This window comes from Martes martes (assembly GCF_963455335.1).
Source record: "Martes martes genome assembly, chromosome: 14".
Taxonomy (NCBI): Eukaryota; Metazoa; Chordata; class Mammalia; order Carnivora; family Mustelidae; genus Martes; species Martes martes.
This window is the reverse complement of record NC_137902.1, coordinates 53,740,104-53,766,670: the sequence shown is the minus strand read 5'-3', so window position 1 is coordinate 53,766,670 and position 26,567 is coordinate 53,740,104. Positions and strand designations below refer to the sequence as shown.

The 26,567-nt window shown below is 38.1% G+C and overlaps 1 protein-coding gene across 3 annotated transcripts in view; it reads right to left on the bottom strand.

The window, feature by feature from the left end:
- The window catches only part of MICU1 (mitochondrial calcium uptake 1), a 253,080-nt gene that overhangs the window by 89,956 nt on the left and 136,557 nt on the right, over window positions 1-26,567 (bottom strand). For all 3 annotated transcript variants that reach the window (XM_080822562.1, XM_080822560.1, XM_080822561.1), the window contains one exon: window positions 22,959-23,073. In XM_080822562.1, coding sequence (XP_080678688.1) covers window positions 22,959-23,073 — 115 coding nt within the window. The remainder of the gene's footprint in view (window positions 1-22,958; window positions 23,074-26,567) is intronic.

Below are 26,567 nucleotides of genomic sequence, written 5' to 3'. Positions count from 1 at the left end.
GGGACACCCTGATAAAAGAAGCAGCCACCTATGAAGAGGGCCCATAGTGATGTCATCCAAAATTTTCTGATAAAAACACGTAAGATTGGGGCGCCTGGATGTCTCAGGGGTAAAACGTCTGCCTTCGGCTGGGGTCATGATCCCAGGGTCCTGGGATCAAGCCCCAGATCAGGCTCCCTGCTCAGCAGGAAGCCTGCTTCTCCCTCCCCCACTCCCCCTGCTTGTGTTCACTCTCTGTCAAATAAATAAAATCTTTAAAAACAAAACAAAACACATAAGATTAAGGTAACAGGAAAAAAAATTAAGAAGTAGAAACCGAGATAAAAAAACAACTATACCTTAATAAGTCAAGCAGAGAGAGTCAATTATCATATGGTTTCGCTTATTTGTGGAGCATAAGAAATAACACGGAGGACATGGGGAGATAAAGAGGAGAAGGGAGTTGAGGGAAATTGGAGGGGGGAGATGAACCATGAGAGACTATGGACTCTGAAAAACAATCTGAGGGTTTTGAAGGGGCCGGGGGTGGGAGGTTGGGTGAGCCTGGTGGTGGATATTATGGAGGGTACGTATTGCAAGGAACACTGGGTGTGGTGCATAAACAATGAATTCTGTTACACTGAAAAGAAATTAAAAAAAACAAACAAACTATACCTTAACTGAAATTCAAACCATTAAGATTTTATGTAGCAGGACACAAAGAAGGGAACTAATTGGCAGGTTTTCTTATTTGTTTTCTTTCTTTTTTAATAAAGATTTTATTTATTTATTTGACAGAGATCACAAGTAGGCAGAGAGGCAGGCAGAGAGAGAGGAGGAAGCAGGCTCTTTGCAGAGCAGAGAGCCCGATGCAGGGCTCGATCCCAGGACTCCGAGACCATGACCCGAGCCGAAGGCAGAGGCCTTAACCCACTGAGCCACCTAGGCGTCCCCTCTTATTTGTTTTCTTGATTGTTAGTCACAACTGCCAAAATGTGTCAACTGGACAGTATCTCTAATGACCCTAAAATCCATAACTCTCTTGAAGATCTATCTGGGCTATATGCCTGTTTCCTCCAAGATGCTACAGATCCTGAGACCCATCAGTTTTTCCCTGAACAGGGCAGAAGCGAGGAACACACCTCGGGAGGCATCCCTGCCACCAGTGGAATAGCTGACTGGGTTACTGAGGCCTCTGGTGGGAAGGAAGAAGGAAAGGGGAAGGAGAAGTCCCCTAGAGCTACTGATACTCATACCAGGGCCCTCCCTCTCCTCACCTATTTGCTGCCTGGATCTCCGTGCCCATCCTTCCATCATGGTGATCATGGCTAAGGCTAAGGCTCACAGTGAATAGAAAACATTAAGATAAAGCCCATGTCCTGCTGTGCAAAATTGGCCTGGTCCAATGGGTTTATCATTTCCATGACCATAGTGACCCAAATGACCCCCCCTCCTTCATTTCCAACCCTTAGAGAGGCCCCATTTGACCCTGAGTCCAGAGAATTATTTTCAGTGCACTCCCTCCAATCACAGGGTGATGCTACTACATTTTACTTGGGACTGCCAAAACCATCCAAAAGACACTAACATTCCTAAGAGTTTCTTTCTATGTCCCTTGAAGAGTAAATCTTACCATGTCGTTGAAATGTAAATACCTCAGGGGGTAACCAAAATACTGCTAAAAGAAAGAAAAAGGAGAAAGAGGCCTTCTAAAATACAAACTGCCATATAAAAGCTCCATGAAAACTGTAACGCCTAGAGCAAAAGTTTAAAAGAAAAGAACAGCAAGAAAGCGTAGAAACATGAGGTGAAATAAGACCAAATAAAATCACAACAAAGTTAAATGAATGAAATTCCTCTACTAAAAGACAAATGCTCTCAGATTGGAGCAAACCATGTTATTTATAAGACATATACCAAAAAATTATAAAGATAAAAAGACTGTTGAAAGTGGAGTATTGAAGTCCCCTAATATTAATGTATTGTCACCCCTTCAGATCTGTTAGTATTTGCTTAATATACTTAATTGTTCCAATGCTGGATGCATGTATATTTAAAATTGTTATTGATGAATTAAGCCCTTTATCATTATATGATGACTTTGTCTCGGTTGTTTTTGACTTAAAGTTTACTTGGTCTGATACAAGTATAGCTATTCCTGCTCCCTTTTGGGTTTCCATTTGTGTAGAATCTTCCTGCATACCAGTACTTTGAACCTATGTGTTCCTTTAGCTAAAGGGCATCTGTTGCAGGGAGTATATAGTTGGGTCTTGTTTTCTATGAATTCAGCAACTCTCTGCCCTTTGAAGAATTTAATCCACTTCATTTAAAGTAATTATTGATTGGTAAGGATTTAGAGTTGCTATCTTACAGTTTTCTAGATTTTCTGTAGTTCCTTTGATCTTTTTTTTTTTTTTTCTTGCTGTCTTCCTTGGTGAATTTATGATTTTCTATAGTGGGTATGATGAGGGAACAGAAGGCAAGCTGAAGACAAAGCAGAAGATAACACACCCGAATCCCCCCCATCCCGGGGGCCCTGTCCATGGGATATATGTGACATTGCTCAGGCACTCTTGGCTGCCCTAAAGCTAAGGAAAGGAAAAACATAGTTAAACTTATAAAGATTACAATCCTACAAGACAGGAGTCTCCCTCAGTTTATAAATATCTTAGCAATCTATAAGAATAAAGCATTTCTATCAATAACTTGCTTCCAGAAGGTAAAGTAAATACAATTAAATGTCCTTATAACCTGCAGCCCACTGACAGATACTTGAAGTAGGCAGAGTATAACTTTCTTTCAGGAAGTTCCCAACTGTCTTATGTTAATGCCGTACTTGAGGGATAAACAACCTTAACTTGACAATGGCAAGGCCTCTGGTATCCTGTGAGTCAAAGCTTTAACATATATCAAAGTTCTTTCTTAAAACCTCCCTTTTTCCTTACCTCTCCCAACCCCATAGAATATAATCAGCCACCCCTCAAAACCCTGCAGCAGCAGCTCTTTCTGCCCATGGGTCCTGCCCCTGTGCTCTAACAAATCACCATTTTGCACCAAAGATGCCTCAAGAATTCTGTCTTGGTCATCAGCTCTGGACCTCAACCCACCCAACCTCACTTACATTCTCAAACCCCATCACATACACTTTAGTTTCCTTCTCTTTATCTTGTGGGTCTCTACTGTAGCTTTTGATTTTGTGGTTACTATGAGGCATACTTGAAACATCTTCCTAGAGGTGGAGTTCCCTCTTGGTGCTGAGCAATGCTGATTTGAGGGATGGGATGGCACAGGCAAATGTAACTATTTTTCCTTCCTTTTTGTGTGGTTATTCACAAATTATTTGTTCCACTGTGTTGAAGTTTCTTTTCTTTTTTAAGATTTATTTATCTTAGGAGCACCTAGGTGGCTCAGTCAGTTCAGCGTCTGCCTCCGGGTCAGGTCATGATCCCGGGATCTTGGGATAGAGCCCCAAGCTGGGCTCCCTGCTTAGCGGGGAGTCGGCTTCTTCCTTTCCCTCTGCCTCTCCTCGTGCTCCTTCTCTCTCTCTCTTGCTTACTCTCTCTCAAACAAATAAAATCTTCTAGAAAAAAAAGATTTATTTGAGAGAGAGAGAGTGAATGAGCGGGAGGGCCAGAGAGAGAGAATCTGAAGCAGATTACACCCTCAGCAAAGAGCCCAAGGTGGGGCTTGATCTGTGATCTGTGATCCTGAGATCACAGCCTGAGATCACAGCCTGAGATCACAGCCTGAGCCAAAACCAAGAGTTGTATGCTTAACCAACTGTACCATCCAGGCACCCCTGCTGAAGTTTCTCAAGTAGACTTTAGAGCTCTCCTAGGACTGCTTCTGTTTGTGGATAGCCACCTAATTGTTGATCTTTATTGGGAGGGATGGAGGCCGGGTTCTCCTGCTTCCTTGTCTCTGTGACATCACTAAGTGGGACCATCACTCTGGTGGTTCTATTTCTGGAACTCCATTTTCTTCAGAGAAGTTTCTGGGATTTAAAATTAAGGTCATATTCCTATTTTCATGGATCTTATTATACTACTACTACACCCACTGTATGAACCCAATCATTAAGAAAATCTTATGGACCTACAAATGTCTTCTTGAAAATATTTCTAGATTATGGGAATTTATAGTCATTTATGATTTCGAATGAATTCACTTAATCTGAGGATTTAATTTTTTTTTAATTTATTTACTTTCCCAGTAATCTCTATACCCAATGTGGGGCTTGAACCCATGACCCAATATCAAGAGTAACATGCTCCTCTGACTGAGCCAGTCAGGCGCCCCAGATTTAATTTTTTTAAAACCTAAATTCGTTGTGAGGCAAATTTGTCTTTTGGAATGCAGGATGAGGAGAGGCAAATATAGATATCCCTCTGGTGGCTTAGCACAAAGCTGGCTTAGTAGATATGAATTAGCTCAATTAAAGAAGATGCTGATATCACCCATGGAGTGGAAGCTCCCTCTTTCTAACAAGAACACTTGTTGTTATATAGCTTCTTGGATGTTCTCTGCCTCCCATGTCTGTAATTACAGAGAGTTATGGGGGCAATCTTTTTCCTAGAGTCCTTTCTATGATGCGTTCCAGCTGTGTCTGAAATAACCAAGCATACTTTCTTCTGCTAAATGATAAAAAGATAGGGACTGGGTAATTTTGCTGACTTTCTCCCCATGAACTGCTCCATTATTTTATTTTAAAGATTCTATTTATTTGAGACAGAGAGAAGGAGAGAGAGAGAGCATAGGGTAGGGGCATGGTGGGAGAGAGCAGAAGCAGGTTCCTTGCTGAGCAGGGAACCCCCAACATGGGGCTCGATACCAGGACCCCGAGATCAGGCCTGAGCTGAAGGCTGACGCTTAACCGACTGAGCCACCCAGGTGCCCCTGCTTCAAGATTTTATATTACATTTAGACTACATAGTACCAGTAGTATGTGTGTCTGTGTTCCTTTTGTACAACAAAGGGGGGAAGTAACTTTTTGGATGAAGAATTTCCTAGAAGGCAAAGAATTTAGTCTCCTTTGACACTGAAGACCAGCATTTTTGTTTTTAAACTTTTTTAAAGGTTTTATTTGTCAAAGAGAGAGAGAGAGAGAGAGAGAGAGAGAGAAAATGCACAAGCAGGCAGAGGGGCAGGCAGAGGCAGAGAGAGAAGCAGGCTCCCTGCCGAGCAAGGAGCCCAATGTGGGACTCGATCCCAGGACCCTGGGATCATGACCTGAGCCAAAGGCAGGGGTTTAACCGACTGAACCACCCAGGCATCCCAAGACAAGCCTTTTGACACTGAAGACAAACCTCATTTGTCCTGGTACAGATATAAGGGCTTCCTTCCATCTGTGGAAGGCAAGAAGGAAGCTCTATGTGTTTAATTAATAATGTTCCACTACTGAAAAGCCCAGAAAGCCATGCACAAAACAGATTTCTGAGCAGGGTTACTCCTACAAAAGGCTGGGGAAAGATTTCCTGATGAATTCTGCAGAAAACAAGAAGATGGATGACCCCCATCTGTGAGAAAAAAATGGTGCTAAGATAAAGCAATGCTCTCCTTTGAATATTTTTACCTCTGGGTGCTGAAACAAGTTGAATTAACAAAATCATTCTGGCTCCTGTACTGAGAATGGATTGTAGAGAAGCAAAAGTGAAAAAAGAATAACCAATTCAGGAGGTACTAACGTAATCCAAGAGACATGAGAGGACAGTGAAAAATAGTGGGATTCTGGACTATTTCAAGGTAGAGCTGACAGGATTTGCCACAAATCAGAAACACAAATATTCAGACTATTTTTTAAATACATACACACCCCCCACACACACACATACTTTTCTCTTTTCCCAAAATAGATTCATGCAGTATGTATATTTTGACTTATCAACACCTTATGAATGTTCTTCCATGCTGATAAATCTGTATTACATACATAATATTAAGTGCTGTACTGAAAATCACCACACAAATTTATTGTAATTTGTTCAGCCATCTGATATTTGAGTTCTTTCCAATATATTTTTTGACCATCAACATCATTATACATGTGATCATTTTATTAGCCTAAACTTGTACAAATGAGATCACTAAGCTAAAGCGTAGCACTTTTATTTATTATATATTATTTATTTATTTATTAGTCCTTTTGAAAGTGTTTGATAAACACTGTCAAGATGGTTATGGACATTGGGGAGGGTACGTGCTATGGTGAGTGCTGTGAAATGTGTAAACCTGGTGATTCACAGACCTGTACCCCTGGGGATAAAAATACATTATATGTTTACCAAAAAAATTTAAAAATTAATTAAAAAAGATTCTAAAAAGGTATGTCAATAATTCATGCTTTCACCAATACTACATATTGTCAATTAAATTTAAGTATCATTCCAGTAGTTAATTCTGATGCACAAATGGTTTTGGGTGTAGTATGAACTTGGTAGTCAAATGAGAAGAGGAACAACTGCCCCTTTAAAAGATGTAATCAACCCTCATCTTTACCCCAGTTTCTCAGAGGTCTAAAGGACTTCGCCTTCAAGAGTGATCTTAGGTTAGGAAAAATTTGATTGACCTCATGCAGTTTTGAGGACTAAGCCCAAGTCTAAGCTAGTTTAACTTTAGGGCAAATGGGGGATAAAGCTACCCAGGATGCAAGGGACAGCCATGATGCCTACTCTTTGTATAGCTCCCAGACAAACCCATAGTATCTCTGATTTCCTGGTCTAGAGTCAGTCACAGGATAGCCAGGACATTATGACTACAGGGTGTAGGGGCAGGAGTTAGGCTGCTTTTCCTAGCAACACTTACTGAAAGGATCTGATTAGAAGATCCATGTTTTTACTTTAATAAAAAAATTTTTTTTCAAACATGGAGCTTGATCTCATGACACTGAGATCAAGACCTGAGCTGAAATCAAGAGTCGGACACTTAACTGACTGAGCCACCCAGGTGCTCAGTAAATTCTGACCATGATGAAAAAACATTTAGAAATGTAATGTATATTGGAACAGACTTAAAATTCACATTTATTTAGTCTTGCTTTTATTTGGAAATCCTAAAAATGAAAGAAACTACATGAGCTTTACCATCATGACATATAGACTCTGCAATGGCTATAAAGAGAACTCTTTTTTTTTTTAATTTTTTTTATTTTTTTAAATTTATTTATTTGTTAGAGAGAGAGAGAGAGAGTGAGCGAGCACAGGCAGACAGAGTGGTAGGCAGAGGCAGAGGGAGAGGGAGAAGTAGGCTCCCCGCGGAGCAAGGAGCCCGATGTGGGACTCGATCCCAGGACGCTGGGATCATGACCTGAGCCGAAGGCAGCCGCTTAACCAACTGAGCCACCCAGGCGTCCCTAAAGAGAACTCTTTATTCTTTATTGCCTCTCAGTGTAATTTAGTTATTTAATATCAGTTGGCAATGTTTTGTTGTTGTTGTTGTTGTTGTTGTTTTTAAGAATATGAAACACTACATGTCAAGTACCTGGATTTGAAAAATTCCTAAGGCTGTGAAAACTATCTGAATTCCTTCAGCAAGGCTTCAGCTGTATAGACTTATTCCTTCTAATTATTCCATTTACATTTTTCTAGAAAATACATTTCAGCCCTGATTCTCAAAAAAAGATTTATAACTTCCTATCTGAAGAGAAGAAATAGTTATGTTTCCAGTTCATAGTATATAACCTGTCTTCGAGCTGCATCTCAGCCTCAGTTACTGGATGACCTTCTGAGAGCTGCCAGAAACAGTCTTTCATTTAAATTGCTCTTCCTTACACTGCTGCTTGACAGCTGTGTTACAGGAGAGTATTCAATGCCAGAGATGTCAAAAAGCTTGGATTCCCCAAGCATTCCTATAAGCAAGATTCTGAAAGGCATGCCAGTGCTTTCCTCTTGATTAAGGTCATGCTCTACTTTAGGAATATATTTTCTTCAAATGCATGTTATTATTTTTATGCCCAAATTACATATGCTATGAGACAGATCCCCACTCCTGTCTTGAAAGATCTTAAAAAATAAACACCTACAGGGGTGCCTGGCTGGCTCAGTCGGTAAAGCATTAGACTCGTAATCTTGTGGTTGTAAATTCAAGTCCCATGATGGGTGTAGAGATTACTTAAAAATAAAATCTTTTTATTATTTAAAAAAAAGTTTTTTGAAGATTTTCATTCATTTATTGGACAGAGAGAGAGAGATTACAAGTAGGCAGAGAGGCAGGCAGAGAGAGAGAGGGGGAAGCAGGCTCCCTGCTGAGCAGAGAGCTGATGTGGGACTTGATCCCAGGACCCTGAGATCATGACCTGAGCTGAAGGCAGAGGCTTAACCCACTGAGACACCCAGGAGCCCAAAAATAAAATATTTTAAAAAATTATCTTGCTTGACTTTTATTTCATTCTATGTGGTTTTAGTCCACTCCATATGCTCAATCATAGCCACAGTGACAGCTTATGCCAAGATACAACTTACTGCATAGATGCTTAGGATTAACTGCTTTAATAAAGAGACTGGATGTTTGATACTTAATTCATGCTAATTTGAAGGACCCTCTTTACATGTGACTTGGTTTGGCATTCACCCAAAAGTTACTTGTTTTTTCAGTTTAGCGTCCAAATAGAAAAATTTAGCTATTCTAATTTTCTAGATTTTATCATGTATATATTCATGGAGAATAGCTATTATTTTAAAACAGTTTTAAATACTAGGCAGGATTACTAGTATACACTGGTATTGTATACTAAAGTAAAAATTCAGAAAAATTCTTAAGATACTTATTTAGCCAACAAATATACATGGAGTACTTATTATGTGCCAGATACCGTGTTTATCACCTCTTCAGAAGGAGCAGTGTAATTGGGTGGCTCAGTTGGTTAAGCATCTGCCTTTGGTTCAGGTCATGATCCCAGGGTCCTGTAATGGAGCCCGGTGTCTGGCTCCCTACTCAGTGTGCAGCCTGCTTGTCCCTCTCCTTCTACCCTTCCCCCTACTTGTGCTCTCTTGCGCTCAATGTCAAAGAAATACATAAAATCTTAAAAAAAAAAAAAAAAAGAGGTAGTTATTAAGGAAACCATTCCATGACAACCACTATTTTTGCCTTGATTTCCCTTGTGCACCCTCAAATTCCCAGCACAACAAATAAGCATTTTGTAAAATTGTTACAGGAACAGGTAAACAACACAAAATGAAGCCTAAGCATACCAAATACCATTAAGTTGTGGTTTTAAGGAAAGGTCAACTATATAGGTAGACAGATATATTTGATTTCAGTCCAACTTCTAAGAGACAAACAATGTGAAAAAAGTGGGGCTCAGGAGGCATAAACAAAGATCTGTAAATATCATCAATTATTAAGGACTGAATTCTTATACAGCCATCCCAACTATCAACAGAACAAAAACAGGACAGGATGGAGCTTGAGGAAGACAGGATAGAAGAATTAGGAGAGGCTGAAATCTGGAAAACTTTCTATAATTTGTTCTAGGGAAAAAAGAAAGGTAAACTGAGATCCATTTCACAATGTTAATAAAGGGTATGGAGATGGGTGGGGGGCTGGATCTTCTTTCTACTTAAAGGGACTCAGAGAAGCCACATCCCAAACATCCTTTCACTCACATATTCTTAGAATGAACAGTATTAGTAGGATATAGTGTTAGGTATTTTGGGGATACAAAACCACATGACACAGTTCCTACTTCAAGATATTATTTATTGATACCATATTCATTGTCTAAACTTTCACTAATTAGAGATTCTTTTTTCTTAAAGATTTTATTTATTTATTTGACAGAGAGATCACAAGTAGGCAGAGAGGCAGGCAGAGAGAGGGGAAAGCAGGCTCCCCACTGAGCAGAGACCCCAATGCGGGGCTCGATCCCAGGACGCTGAGATCAGGACCCGAGCCGAAGGCAGAGGCTTAACCCACTGAACCACCCAGGTCCCCCATAATTAGAGATTCTTTTGAATAATAAGCATTTTCCTGCAAATATTTCTGAAGCCATAATGAGTCACAATTCAATGTCAAAAAAAATTTTTTTTTTTTAAATTCTAATGTTTGTTTTAAAAAACACAAAATCCTAATTGAGGTATGCTAAGAGAAAGGTAGTTTTTATCTAAGAATGAAGGGAGAAAAAGAAATAATTTTATAGGTGAGGGCACTTTCTTGAAAGCAGAGAGTTTAGTCTATTTTCAAGTTTTATTTTTCTTGTTCCATGAACTTTAGCCCATTGATAAATGCAGCCAATTAGGCTTCCATTTCCAAGCGCCTAAGGCAGAGATGTAGAACCAGGAGAGACCTCCTCTCTTTTGTCTTCTGGAGTCCCTACCTGAATCTCAGATATCAGAGAGAACGGACTCCCTGGAAAAGCAGCACAAAGCCAACATAAGCCATTCACGAGTGGACAAAGTGTGTGCAGACATAACTGGTGGCAGCATCAGTCCACTGAGCATACAGAAAACACTGCTAACTATCTCACTCATACCCTCTTCTTTAGAACACAGCTCTAGCTTGATTATTTTCCTGAAATAGGAGAGCTACAGACATCCTGTGCCATTAACCAGATTTCTCTAACATTTTAAGTCAATATTAGAATTTTATTAGAATTTTCAAAAAATGAAAATGGATCAATTAAAATAAAACATAAGTACGTTAAGGCAAACAACTAGTTTCCTTGACGTGTAAAATTATGAAATCCTCAAGATACAGTCAAACTACATTTCAGTCTTATTTTTGTTATAAGCCATAATTTGCTTCTTTTTAGTCTCTGTTCTCCTCTAGCCTTGTGAACCCGCTGAAGAAATCTTAAGCAATTGTTCCCAAAATATTAACTTCCTTTTGCAGATAAAGAAAACATTTTAATCTTCTCAGTCATATGTAGATCTAAGAGAGTTAAACACAAATACCACTTATTTCTTGCTCATCTGAGCTAAAATTCTTTTTTTTTTTTTTAAAGATTTTTATTTATTTATTTGACAGAGATCACAAGTAGGCAGAGAGGCAGGCAGAGAAAGAAGGAGGGGAAGCAGTCTCCCTGCTGAGCAGACGGCTCCATGCGGGGCTCGATCCCAGGACCCTGAGATCATGACCTGAGCCGAAGGCAGAGGCTTTAACCCACCGAGCCACCCAGGCACCCCTGAGCTAAAATTCTTATGTGGTTGTTGATACAAGGATGAAAATGTTTCAACTTTCTCTAACAGGGAGGTTACTGAAATGGCATAGTGTTCTCAGATACAACTGGCTGAAAATGAATTTAGCATTATAAATATTTGATACATTTAAAATCATTATTTTATTGTTTTGAAAAAGCTGCATTATTATAAAATCAACAAATTAACCTTAAGATCAGGTAATGGCAGAGAAAGTAGTTACTGGTAATCAATACAATGAGATACTTTTGGCTTCAGAACACGCAAATAAGTATTTCTAAAATTCTAAGCATCTCTTACAGGCAGAGAAATACAATGGAATAAGGTCAGCCTTTCATCTCCTTTGTCTTACTCCTCATAATGTCAATTTAGCAATGGCAGATAATTCTAGACATAAGAAACTTACCCAGATTAATAGCTAAACCGAATTTTTTCTGTAACGTCCCCAACTCTGATGTCCCAATAAAAAAGATTTCTAGTTGCCTCATATCTGTTGATAGGTCTCAGTACATTGCCTTGCCCAAATTTTTCAACAGTTCACTTAGGCTGAAAAACATTTTCATCTCTAACTTCTGTAATATTTTCATTAGATGGAATGGCACTAATCAGCATCACTATCTCCAAGTCATACACTTTGTGATTGGCTCCTGAGTTTAGAATGGCAAGAGAAATTAAATACAAACTTTCACTTGAATGCTGTTGTAATTTCTCAAAACATTTGTGAGAAATAAGTGTCACAATGAGAATGTGGTTTACTTGTCAGTGTATCAAATCCTGCTATAGTGAAAATCAATTCAATTTCTCCACTGATTGCTCAAAATCTAAAGAGGGAATCAAAATCAGAATACACTGAATTATGCCTGACTTTCATTAGGTCTCTTCCTAGGTACTGAACACGCCATAGCATGTTTGGCGTTTGATTTTTCTGGTGGCTTTTTAAAGATTAATAGTAACTAGTAAGGAAGATGCTTAATAATCAGCTTTTATAATTGTTTTATTACTACTCAATTAAGCTATCTAGAATTGTTTTCATGTTACAAGCCCACCATGCCAATAACTTCAGTTAGAACACATATGGAGACAAAGAGCACAAAAATAAATACTTCATAATTGTCAGTGGCCAAGATCCAGATTCTAAGTCATACCATCATTACCTAATGAATCTTAGCATTAGCAAGAATGATCCAAATCTATAAATGCTGTGTAGCATTCTAGAAAAATCCAGATGACCTTTCTCTGCATCTAGTTATGAGAAAAACCTCTGACTTCTATTGTAAGATTCAAGACCAAGAGAGGAGCAAGATGGCGAAGGAGTAGGAGACCTAAATTTTGTCTCGTCTCAGGAATTCAGATAGATTAGTTATCAAACCATTCTGAACACTTACGAACTCAACAGATCAAAGAAAGAATAGCAGCAATTCTATGAACAGAAAAGCAACCATTTTCTGGAAGGTAGGACATGTGGAAAAGTGAATCAGAGGAGGTATCTGGGAGGACAGAGCCTCCATCAGCTGGCTACCAGCAAATGACAGAGCAGCGGAGCACAAAATCAGAACTTTTATAAGTCTGCTCTGCTGAAGGATGTCACTTCAATGGCTAAGTAGAGGGTGGAACCCTTGCTGAGACAGTATGGTCTCAGGACCCTCAGGGTTACAGAAAGACCAGGGGTACCTGAGTGTGACAGAGCTCCCAGGTATCAGAGTGGGGAGGCCGGCTACAAAGACTGAGCCGAGGAGTAGGCTCTCAGTTCAGGGTTGCCATAAACTGTAATCTGCGGCATAGTCGGGCCACTATTCATCAAGCAGGGACCCTACAAGTGGCAGATCTGGGGAGACTCCCCTCTCTCTCCTGGGAGGAGCAGCACAGGAGCACACTGCAGGAATCTGCTAGGTTTGGAAACTCCAAACAGGGCCGTGCACCAAAGATAGAAACGCCTGGTCACAGGCTGGGTAGCACGGAGCGCTGCCGGAGACCAGGGAGACAGGAGGGATTGACTACTTTTCTCTGAGGGCACACTGAGGAGTGGGGCCCCGGGCTCTTGCTCCTCCAGGACTGGAGATTGGGAGGCTGCCATTTTCATTCTCATCCTCCAAAGCTGTATGGAAAGCTTTCAGGGAACAAAAGCTACCGAGAGCAAACCCGAGCAGGTTAATTAGCCTGGAACCTCGTAAGTGGGGGTGCAATTCCACCTGGGGAAAAGTCACTTGAGAATGAATGCCACAGGCCCCAACCCCTAGAAGATCTGTAAGAACATCCAGCCAAGGTCAAGTTTAGCGATCAATGAAAACAGCAAAATTCCAGCACTAGGGGAATATGGTACATAGAATTCATGGCTTTTTCCCCCATAAGTCTGTAGTCTTTCAAAGTTAATTACTTTTTATTTTCTTTAATTTTTTTCTGTATTTTTAAAAATTTTTCTTTCCTTTTCAACCAACATCTTCTCAATTCCTTTAAAAAAATCTTCTTAAAATTTCATTTTACAGGGGTGCCTGGGTGGCTCAGTGGGTTAAAGCCTCTGCCTTCGGCTCAGGTCATGATCCCAGGGTCCCGGGATCGAGCCCTGCATCAGGCTCTCTGCTCAGCGGGGAGCCTGCTTCCTCCTCTCTCTCTGCCTGCTTCTCTGCCTGCTTGCGATCTCTGTCTGTCAAATAAATAAATAAAATCTTTAAAAAAAAATTTCATTTTACATTTTCCATCCCTTCATTTTATTCACCCTTATTTTGTGTGTGTGTGTGTGTGTGTGTGTGTATGTAAGATATATATATGTAAAAAATATACATATATGTATATTTTTTGTGTGTGTATGTGTGTGTATATACACATATATACACATACATATACATTCTTTAAAATTTTGGAAGGCAGTTTCTTCTTCTTCTTCTTTTTTTTTTAAGATTTTATTTATTTATTTAAGTAAGAGAGAGAGCACAAGCAGGCAGAGTGGCAGGCAGAGGCAGAGGCAGAAGCAGGCTCCCCGTGGAGCAAGGAGCCCGATGTGGGACTCGATCCCAAGACACAGGGATCATGACCCGAGCCAAAGGCAGCTGCTCAACCGACTGAGCCACCCAGGCGTCCCGAGGCAGTGTCTTCTAACAGACCAAAATACACCCCAAATCTAGTTCTGTTCTATTCACCAACCTGATCATATTCTTCTTTTTTTTTTTTTCCCCTTTCTTTTTCCTGTGGTTTCAGGTCTCTTCTGATTTGCTTAGTGTATATTTTCTGGGGTTGTTGTTACCCTTTTAGCACTTTGTTCTCTCATTCATCTATTCTCTGGATAAAATGACAAAACGGAAAAACTCACCTCAAAAAAAAGAACAGGGGCGCCTGGGTGGCTCAGTGGGTTAAAGCCTCTGCTTTCGGCTCAGGTCATGATCCCAGGGTCCTGGGATCGAGCCCCGCATCGGGCTCTCTGCTCAGCGGGGAGCCTGCTTCCCTCTCTCTCTGCCTGCCTCTCTGCCTGCTTGTGATCTCTGTCTGTCAAATAAATAAATAAAATCTTTAAAAAAAAAAAAAAGAACAAGAGGCAGTCCAACTGCCAGGGACCTTATCAATACAGACATTAGTAAGATGTCAGAACTAAAGTGCAGAATGACAATTATAAAGATACTAGCTGGACTTGAAAAAAACACAGAAAATACTAGAAAATTCCTTTCTGGAGAAATAAAATCTAACAAGTTGAAATCCAGAAGGCTATTAGTGAATTGCAATAAAAAATGGAGGCTCTAACTGCTAGGATAAATGAGCCAGAAGAGAGAATTAGTGATATAGAAGACCAAATGATGAAAAATAAAGAATCTGAGAAAAAGAGGGAAAAAAACTACTGGATCACAAAGGGGAGAATTCTACAGATAAACCAAACAATATTAGAATAACCTTTAGGAGTAACTGGGATCCCAGAAGAAAGAGAGGGACAAAAGGTATACTGGAGCAAATTATAGCAGAGAACTTCCCTAATTTGAGGAAGGAAACAGGCATAAAAATCCAGGGGGCAAAATCAAATTAATCAAATTAATCAAATCTAAATCAATTAATCAATTAAAAAATAGGTGAACACCCCAACATCTAATAGTAAAACTTACAAATCTTAGAGACAAAGAAAATCCTGAAAGCATGTCAGTACAAGAGGTCTGTAACCTACAACAGTAGAAACATTAGATTCTCAGAAGATCTATCCACAGAGACTTAACAGGCCAGAAAGAACTGGCATGATATATTCAGGGTATTAAATAAGAAAAACACAGCAGCCAAGAATACTATATCCATCTAGGCTGTCATTGAAAATAGAAGGAGAGATAAAAATCTTCCAGGACAAACAAAAACTAAAAGAATTTGTGATCACCAAACCAGCCATACAAGAAATATTGAAAGGGGTCCTCTAAGCAAAGAGAGAGCCTAAAAGTAACATAAACCAGAAAGGAACAGAGACAATGTACAGTAACAGTCACAGGTAATACAGTAGCACTAAATGCACATCTTTTAATAGTTACCCTGAATGTAAATGGGCTAAATGCCCAATCAAAAGACACGGGGTATCAGATGGGATAAGAAAACAAGAGACCCACCAATATACTGTCCGTAAGGGACTCATTTTAGACCCAAAGACACCTCCAGATTCAAAGTGAGGGGGTGGAAAACCATTTACCATGCTAATGGACATCAAAAGAAAGCTGGAGTGGCAATCCTTATATTAGAAAAATTAGATTTTTTTTTTTTTAATTTATTTATTTGTTAGAGAGAGAGCGAGCGAGCACAGGCAGACAGAGTGGTAGGCAGAGGCAGAGGGAGAAGCAGGCTCCCTGCGGAGCAAGGAGCCCGATGTGGGACTCGATCCCAGGACGCTGGGATCATGACCTGAGCCGAAGGCAGCTGCTTAACCAACTGAGCCACCCAGGCGTCCCAGAAAAATTAGATTTTAAACTAAAGACTATAATAAGAGATGAGGAAGGACACTATATTATACTTAAAGGTCTGTCCAACAAGATATAACAATTGTAAATATTTATGCCAATAACATGGGAGCAGCCAATTATATAAGCCAATTAACAAAAAATCAAAGAAACATATTGACAATAATACAATAATTGTAGGGGACTTTAACACCCTCCTTACTGAAATGGACAGATCTTCTAAAAAAAGATCAACAAGGAAATAAGGGCTTTAAATGTCATACTGGACCAGATGGACTTCACAGATATATTCAGAACATTTCATTCCAAAGCAACAGAATACACATTCTTCTCTAGTGCACATGGAACATTCTCCAGAATAGATCACATCCTGGGTCACAAATCAGGTCTCAACTGGTACCAAAAGAATGGGATCATTCCCTGTATATTTTTGGACCACAATGCTTTGAAACTAGAACTCAATCACAAGAGGGAAGTTGGAAAGAACTCAAATACATGGAAGCTAAAGAGTATCCTACTAAAGAATGAATGGGTCAACCAGGAAATAAAAGAATTTAAAAAATTCATGGAAACAAATGAAAATGAAAGCACAACTGTACACATGAAAAAGTGCTCAATATCACTAGGCATCAAGGAAATACAAATCAAAACATCGATGGGATACCACTTCACACCAGTCAGAATGGCTAAAATTAACAAGTCAGGAAACGACAGATGTTGGTGAGGATGTGGAGAAAGAGGAACCCTCTTACATTGTTGGTGGGAATGCAAGCTAGTACAGCCACTCTGGAAAACAGTAAGGAGGTTCCTCAAAAATTTGAAAGTAGAGCTACCATAAAACTCAGCAATTGCACTATTGGGTATTTACCCCAAAGATACAAATGTAGTGATTTGACCCCAATGTTTATAGCAGCAATGTCCATAATAGTTCAACTATGGAAAGAGCCTAGAAGGCCACCAACAGATGAATGGATAAAGATGTGGTTACACACACACACACACACACACACACACACACACAATATGGAATATTACGCAGCCATCAAATAACGAAATCTTGCCATTTGCAAAAACGTGGATAGAACTAGAGGGCATTATGCTAAGTGAAATAAGTCAATCAGAGAAAGACAATTATTATATGATCTCACTGATATGTGGAAATTGAGAAACAAGGGAGAGGATCATAGGAAGGAGGGAGAAAAAATGAAACAAGATGAAACCAGAGAGGCAGACAAACCATAAGAGACTCTTAATCTCAGGAAATAAACTGAGGGTTGCTGGAGTGGTGGGGGGTTGGAGGGATGGGGTGGCTGGGTGATGGGACATTGGGTAGGTATGTGCTATGGAGAGCACTGCAAATTGTGTTAAGACTGATGAATCACAAATCTGTACCCCTGAAACAAATAGTATTAGTATATGTTGAAAAAAATAAAAAATTAATTAATTCATTAAAAAATTAAAAAATTAGATTTAAGACCATCAGTGAATGTTGCAGTTGGTTAGTGCAGATAATTAAGCCATTAATAATCATGCTTCTGTATTCTTATTCAATTCTTATTAACCTATTTTAAGGATCAGAGGCTCTTGGAAATTATTTAATAATAGTAATAATTAACAATCTCTTTATCTTGCCCAGAATGAATCTAGATTTTATTGCTAAATAGTTTTTTACTAAATACTTAATATTCTATTTAATGCAGATTCTAAGGCTCATGTAGAAAATTCTTCAAGTTAATCCATCAAACCTGATCACACAGATATGTGATAAAGCAACAGAATGTGTGAATTAGGAATAAAGGGAGGATATAAATACATAAATTCTGAATTATAAGAAGCCAAGCTTGTGTGGAAATTGATTAATTGAAAAACACATTTCCTTCATTCCAGTGGTACTGGATGCAGACTAAAGACAACAACTACAAGAATTGTTTTCAAGTTAGGGTATAAACAGCAAAGATGCGTCTTACATTTGCCAAAACTTCCTTTCAGAGAAAATTTTTAAAAAATGTTATAGTCTTGCTTTGTTACTTTGCCTCAATCCTTTACATGGAATAGATACATCTATAGTGAATTGAATACCACTGCAAATTTGTAGTGAATATCATTATAAACCTGTGATCACTGTCATGCAGTTTACATTCTAGGTAATCATACATAAATAAGAAAAAGAAATCAACTCTATAAAACGTTAAATGCTAAGTGCCAAGGAGAAAAAAATAAAGTAGGAAAGGGGTTTACGAGGTATATATGTTTAAGTGTGTGTGTCTGTGTGTGTGTGTGTGTGTGTGTGAGAGAGAGAGACAGTGTTTAAAACTTTTAAAGGTGTTTAAAAAATTTCAGTTGGCCAAAGAGGGCCCCCATTATCCAAAGCACATACAATTAGAGTGAGAAATTATGCCACTGGTGATTAAAAGTACACAATATTTCTTCCAAATTGGTTGTTACTCTTGGTGGGTGTCCAAGATATTCTTGTTTAGCTAAATATCAAACTTCTAAAAAAGTTTAAATAAGAAGAACTGACTCTATTTAATAGGTCAAATTATAATAACATGTCTTTTAAATATTTATTTATATAATATGCTTTTTAAAGGAAAGCTTCTTTCTTTTCTCCCTTCCTCCCTTCTCTTTCTTCATTTCTTTAATAAGGGTATCTAGCTTTATTTTACATCATTGCCTACTCTTTTTTTCTTTTAAAGTTCTATGCCCAATGTGTGGCCCAAACTCATGACCTCGAGAACAAAAGCTGCATTCTTCCCTGACTGAGCCAGTCAAGCACCCCAGAAGAGCAGCTTTCTTGTTCTTATTTTTAGCAGCAGTAATTATAAATTGAGAAGGGAAATGAATGACTTGCTATGTATGGCTGTCAAATTTTATTTTAGACAACATAGTAGAGCTTTTAAAGTAAATGGAGGTCCTAAAAGTCAATCTATTTGGGCACAGAGTTCATATTCTTCAAAATGATGGCAATTTCTTGAACAATACTGAGTCTATCAATTTTGGAAAAAACCCCAGCTATTTAGAAATACGACAGTCCTGCACTGTCTGGGTTATGCTGTTTTACATTGCTCCACTGGTTTTCTGCTAGAAATCAGAACAGCCCCTGTTGTCCACCAGAGTTAATAGATTAATAAAAACGCTAATTCACATCTCCTTGTCCCAAACCACTCCTTGGCAGATCTTCTGATGTTTAAAGAATTTCATTCTCTCCTGTAGGATGATTTGGGAACCACTTAGTTTGTCTAGATTGTAATGAAATCTTGTTAACCACAAGGAAGATGATCCACTGAGAGCCTCATTTCCTATCCTAGCAGTAAGCTAGGACGTGGGAAAGAACTGATCTCAGTATAACTCCTACGGCACATTTCCCCCCCAGTGGTCAGCTAGGTAAGTGGACAATGCAATGTGCAACGTTCAGATTACAAGAACGCTTGAACTGCCCGTTACCTACAGGAGAGTTTATGACCAACCTTCTGAGAGCCTGAGAGAAAGAAGAGGCACTATATAAGTTATGGCTTATCAGTGCTAAACATGTGACCACAGACATAAAGCCAATCAACAGGAGCCTAGATGGTGCAGTTGGCCTGGGTTCAAACCCTGAATCATATACCTACTCTGGAACTTGGACCAAATTTTTTGTATGTAACCCTCTGTATGCCTCAATTTCCTCACCTGTAAAATGAAGATAATAATAGTACAAACATTATAAGGTTGATATGAGGAAAATATATGTGTAACTGAAGTCCTCAAGAGAGAAAAAGTATCTCAAGAAATAATGACTGAATTTTTTCCAAATTGGATGAAAGGTATAAACCCCAGATCTAAAAAGTTAAAAAACCCCGAGACAGTAAACACAAAGAATGCTAAATCAATGTACATAATAACACAAACGAAAGAAACAAAAAACTTTGTCCCAAATTGGGCAGTGGCTCTCAACCAGGGATGATTCCTTCCTATCCCCAACCCCCAGGGGTATTTTGCAATCCTGAAGACATTTTTGATTGCCACAATTGAGAGAGGGAACAGGTGTGCTACTGGAATCTAGTTGGTAGAAACCCAGAACGTTGCTAAACCTCTTACAATGCACAGGATAGACCCAAAGCAATAAATTAATCCTGCGTCAAACACTAATAGTGGTAAGTTAAGAAACACTAGAGGTGGGGCGCCTGGGTGGCTCAGTGGGTTAAGCCGCTGCCTTAACCCACTAAGTCCCGATCGAGTCCCAAATTGGGCTCTCTGCTCAGCGGGGAGCCTGCTTCCCCAGCTCTCTCTACCTGCCTCTCTGCCTACTTGTGATCTCTGTCAGTCAAATAAATAAAACCTATTAAAAAAAAAAAAGAAAGAAACATAGAGGCATATAATCATCAAAACGCTTAAAACCACTGATATAAAGAGAAAACCTCAAAATCATATCCTTATATTTTCTCTTTCCTGACAATATAGAAAGTACACTTGACCCTTGAACAACACAGGCTTGAACTATGGGGGTCCACTTACATGTGAATTTTTTTTGATACAGTATAGTACTGCAAATGTATTTCCTCTTCCTTATGGCTGTATTAAAAACATTTTCTTTTCTAGCTTACATTATTTTAAGAGTACAGTATATAAACATATAGCATACAAAATATGTGCTAATTGAATTTATGTTTTCGGTAAGGTTTCCAGGCAACAGTAGACTATCAGTAGTTAGTTTTGGGGGATTTAAAAGTTTTTTATAGATTTTCAACTGTGGGGGTTGGGGAGAGTATCAGCACCCTTGACCCCAACTGTATGTGACACTGTAATACTAAGTACTTTTTGTAAATCACCCACTATATTTAAGCTAGGAGCTGACCACCAAAAAGCAAAGGTGCCTAGACCAGTAGAGGTACTTGGAGTGGTTTCCAGAATTTACGGGTCAGTGCGATTTTACCTGCCTTAAACGGCTGAATTAGAGTTACACAGTGTGCTTGGTAATCTGAAGGTTCTGCTCTGTGGTCCTTCTGACGCTTTGAAAGATATGAAGGTAAGAGGACTGAGTAGTAGCTATAAATTAAAATCTCATTTCAGCTCAACAGACATTTACAGGGACTACTGCCATTGCACACAGTATTATCAGTACAGTTCTCCAAGCTGGTCTCTTCATTTAAAGCAGTATTTTCTGACATATCATGCCTATTGAATGCAAATTCTATTTAAAGTCACAAAAAGGCTTAAAACCTCCTATCAATTCTGCTGTTTTTTTAAATGACAAGATTTATGGATCTTTCAAAATCAGGAATGAAATGGCATGCTGTGATAGGATATCAAGAATAAAAATCCAGGCAAGGGCACCTGGGTGGCTCAGTGGATTAAGCCTCTGCCTTCGGCTCAGGTCATGATCTCAGCGTCCTGGGATCGAGCCCCGCATCTGGCTCTCTGCTCAGTGAGGAGCTTGCTTTCCCCCTCTCTCTGCCTACTTGTGATCTCTGTCAAATAGATAAATAAATATTAAAAAAATAGCAGAACTGTAAACTTACTAAATATTGGGCACTGAACTAGGTACTCATATCCATGATATTATAATCCTCAAATAAGTAATCTGCATTTGATATTATTGCCACCTTCACTTTGCAAACAAAGCAGATGAACAAGTTCACTGACTTGCCTCTAATCACAAAGCTAAGAAGTGGTGTGCCAAGATCTGAATTGAAGTCTACTGTGGAAAACCGTGCCCTACCAAAATAACAACTAGCTTTAACAATACTCAACTTCGGATCATAAGTGTTCTTTTTTTTAGTTCACTATTCTGGATCTTCGTAACAAATCGATACATAGCTACATTGTTGGAGCACTGGTCCACCACGTGAATTTATTCAGACACTTTGGTATCCCAAAGACAGCTGTGGTAAGGCATATTAGCCTATATTTCTTCATTCTTCTGTCAGTGGAGAGAAGAGCAAGAATAGTCAGAAGAGCTATGGCAGGAACTGTCTATTGTGTATGTCATTTATTACAAACTACCTTAAAGTTTGATCTTTACAGATGACTAGCCTAGAGAATGGAGGAAGAGGCAGTTATTTTTGATAAGTGACACCTGAAAAAAATTTCAGAATCACCTCTTTCAAACATACGAATCAGATCTCTTTGGTTCAATTTAGGTAGATTTTTTTTTAATTTTTAAGATTTTATTTATTTATTTGACACAGAGAGGGACTAAGCATGTGCACAAGCAGAGGGAGCAGCAGGGAGAGGGAGAAGCAGGCTTCCTGCTGAGCAGGGAGCCCAAGGCGGGGTTCGAAACCCAGACCATGTGATCATGACCTGAGGTGAAGGCAGACATTTAACTGACTGGGCCCACCCAGGTGCCCCAAGTTAGATAGATTTTAATAAAGTATACAGAGAAAGCTAGAAACATACTTTTTTTGTTTTTTTCTGAATGGTTAGGAAAAAAAAAGCCATATAGAGTAGCGTACTTATCAACCAAATTGTTTAGTTTAAAAAAAATCAGCAATTCATCAGTGTTTTAAATGAGTCAAATATGAATTTTGTGTTTTAAGAAGTAATCCTCTAAGATTCAAAAGTGAATATTCAACCCAGTTAGTAAAACTGAGCCAATTTTCTTCTGCAGTGGAGAAATGATAGATCAATATGTGTTTTAATGGGGAAGTAGAAACATTAATAAAGGCTATATAGCACCAGGCAATGTATAATCTATTTTCACAGATAACAGGGCTTCAATCACTTAAAGGCAGATTTAACTTCTAGGGGTTTTTTTTTCCTTACCTTTACTTTGATACTTTATTTTTCTTCCTTTTTCTCAGGTGGTTCTATATATAAGTTACACAGAATTCAAACAAATGAAATTATATATAACTTATAATTCATTAACTCTACAAACATGTCGTTTCCCCTCCAATCAACTTTCTTCATAGTCCTGTAAGCTCCCTATAACCGAATAAAAAGAAAAATTTATACTTACTGGAAAGAACAGTTGTAAGGAAAATGTAGTCCGAAAAAGATATGAGTCCACATTCTCCAAGGGTGTAAAATATACTGCCTTCATCAGCAAATTTTTCTCGTTCCTGGGCAATTTTCTATTATATATGGGTCCCACCAAGAGAGAAAAAGAAGACATAGCAGAATGAGAACACAGAGATCAATCACCACTTTTATGTAACAGTTTTATGCTATTTATCATAAGCAATTCTCTGATGGCCATTCCAAATTAATGGATCCTTTACAGTTTTCAAGATGATTAAAGTTATAAGACAAAAGATGATTTTGTCTGTTTCAACACTGACTTAATATGAACACTAGAAAATAATTTCAATTTTATGAACTCCTGCTATTTGACATATACTGGCTCATTCCAGGACTGGTTTTGTTTCTGGGGTTTAAAAACAATCCACCTGGATTGTTGAATGACTATATTTTACACCTGAAACTAATACAATACAGTATGTTAACTATACTGGATTTAAAATTAAAGCTTAAAAAATTAAAATAAAAACAATCCACCTTTTTTCTGTAGAGGCATATAAAGTAGGAAAAACAAAACAAAACAAAGTGAAATCAGTACAATTTGCCCAAAGTCAGCTAACTGCCCAAGAAAAACTATACTACTTGGGACCATAAATGAGTAAGTAAGCAACTATTTTCAAGGACCACACAAATGCTCATAAAACTAATTTCTGAAATACTAATTTTAATTTTTACCTTTTGACCCCAAGAATCTTAGGTTTGGAATGTAGGACAGTTTGCAGAGCAAAGAGCACCTCTGAAAGATAATGGCAAATCAGTCATGCATGCTAAGATTTAGGCATGATTTAATTTAGTTGTATTATTGATACCTTGCTGGAGGTGCCTAAGTTTTAGCTATTTGATGAAACTCTCCTAAAACTTAGATTTTATTCTAAGTATATATTAATTTTCTTTAATCTATAAAACTCACAAAGAGGTAATTCTTAGCCTTAGTAATGGTGTGTCTAGCAAGTGGTCTCCTCCTGCATGTTTAAGCAAAGCCACTCTATTCTCTGAATTTCTAGCCAAATGATAAACTGAGTGGTGACACTGAAGATATTTTCAAAAACTGAAAAGGATCCACCAAAGAGTTAGACTTGGAACTAATTTCCATAAATTCTGGACCAACTAAAGATAGTCAAGGAATTATTCTGGGTACCAAAAATAGAAATAGGAGGTTTTAAGAACCCAAAACAACAAAGAGCAATCAAAGTAATAATGTCATGCAAGCATAAAATAAGCAGCAGCATTGCAAGCACAACCTCAGGGGGAGTATCATGAAAACTAAACCAACAAGCACCACCACACCAGCATCCAGGTACACAACTATCCAATAGGTTACCTCTGTCTAGTGAAGATCCCATCATACATCACAAAAGAAAGAAAACTAGTTAACCAATTGAAAAGTCAAGGACCAAATGAATCATCATGGTCTTCTTAATAAACCTTTCCAAAACAGGCTCTATTGGGTATTTGCTTAAACAGGTTAAAAAGTCCATAGCTGAATGCTAACAAAGCAGTGAGGTTCTAATGGCACGTTCTGGTTAGGAAAGGACTTCTCTGACTCATCTGTGGTGGACAGAAAGCATGGTCCTACTTGACAGCATTGAGAGATTTCTTTTAACTGACAAAAATGAACACATAGTCCAATGTATTCAAATTAAGGTTAGATCTCATATCACACTTGATCTTTTACTAAGAGACTGAACACAAATTTCAGACCAAAAAAAAAAAGCTACTGGAAGAGAAGTAGAGCAGCAAAGCCTTTCACTGGGAACTTAACATTTTAATTTCTCAAAAAAGGGAAACAAATGGTTACATTTTTACATGACCCAAGATACCATAAAAATAAAGTATGTGAATAAGAAAAAATACATAAAATGAGAACAGGCTCCAAAGGCATAACATTACTAGCTAGAACAATAAATACATATAAAAGCTGAGTACTTTACATTAATCATGTAATGATCGTACAGAGAGATTGCTATAAGCCAATAAAATAAATACTGGGATCCGGAAGTTGAGAAACACAAAAAAATCTTTAAAGACAGAGTGAAAAGAGGCAACTAAGACAAAGAAGGATATCTAGCAGTATTTTTTTCTAACAATCATCTGGACTATGCTGCTGTTCCAAAGATGACAAAAAGATTTCTGTTGCCAACTTTTAATTTTGATATAATTTCAAACTCAGAAAAGTGGAAAGATCAATATAAGAAATTATATTCGCCAATAGTTTACAATTACCTTAGTCGCTTTATCATTTTATATAAACATTCTTTTATACCTCTGAAAGTTCAATACACACATCCCTTTACATTTAAATGCTTCACTATATACTTCTTATGAATAAAGACATTCTCTTACATATCAGAGTACAAATTTAATAAAACCAGGATATTTAATACTGATACATACTATTATCTCATCCATTCTTTTAAATTTAGTTAACTATTCCAATAATTTCCTTTATAACTATTTACCTCAGCCCAAGATGCAATCCACAATCATAAGTGTGCTTACTTGTCCTGTCTCTTCAACCTCTGTAATCCAAAACAGCTTTTTTTTGCCCTTTATTTTTTCCTATGGAACTTTATTATCATTTTTGATTGTAGGAAAATTTATGTAACATCAATTCACCATTTTAACCATACAATACGTGGGTCTTTGGGTTTTGCTTCTTTCACATAACATGTTTTCTAGGTTCATCTATGTTGAAGCATCAATTAATACTTCCTTTTAATCACTAAATAATATTCCATTGTATACATAACGATTTGTTTATCCATTCATCCATTAAAGGATATCTGTGTTGTTTTGAGCTTTCAGCCATTGAGAACAGTGCTACTGTGAACACTCATGTGCAAGTATTTGTTTGATTATCTGCTTTCAATTCTTTTGGGTATGTGCCTAGGAGTGGAACTGCTGGGTCACACCATAACTCTATGCTGAAGTTTTTGAGGAATGGCCAAAGTGTTTCACAAAGCAGCTACACCATTTTACATTACTACTACCAATGTACAGAAGTTCCAATTTCTCTACACCGTTATCAACACTTATCTTCCTATTTAAAAAAAAAATTATAGCCGGGGCTCCTGGGTGACTCAGTCTGATAAGTAGCTGCCTTCAACCCAGGTCATGATTTCAGGGTCCTGGAACCAGCCCTGTAATGGGCTCCCTGCTCAGTGGGGCATCTTCTTCTCGCTCTCCCTCTGCCCCCTCCCCCTGCTCATGGTAATAAGTAAAAAAATCTTAAAAAAACACAAACAAACAACTATAGCCATTCTAGTGAGTGTGAAGTTGTATTTCATTGTGGTTTGATTTACATTTTCCTGGTGCCTAACAATGCTGTGTTGTGCATGTTTCATATGTTAATTGGCCATTCATGTATCTTCTTTGGAGAAATGTCTATTCAAATCCTTTGCTATTTTTTGAATTGGGTTATTTGTCCTTTTGTATTGAGTTGTAAAAGTTCTTGAGATATATATATATATATATATATATATATATATATATATATATATATTTATTTATTTTTTAGTTCTTCATATATTCTGTATATAAAATCTGT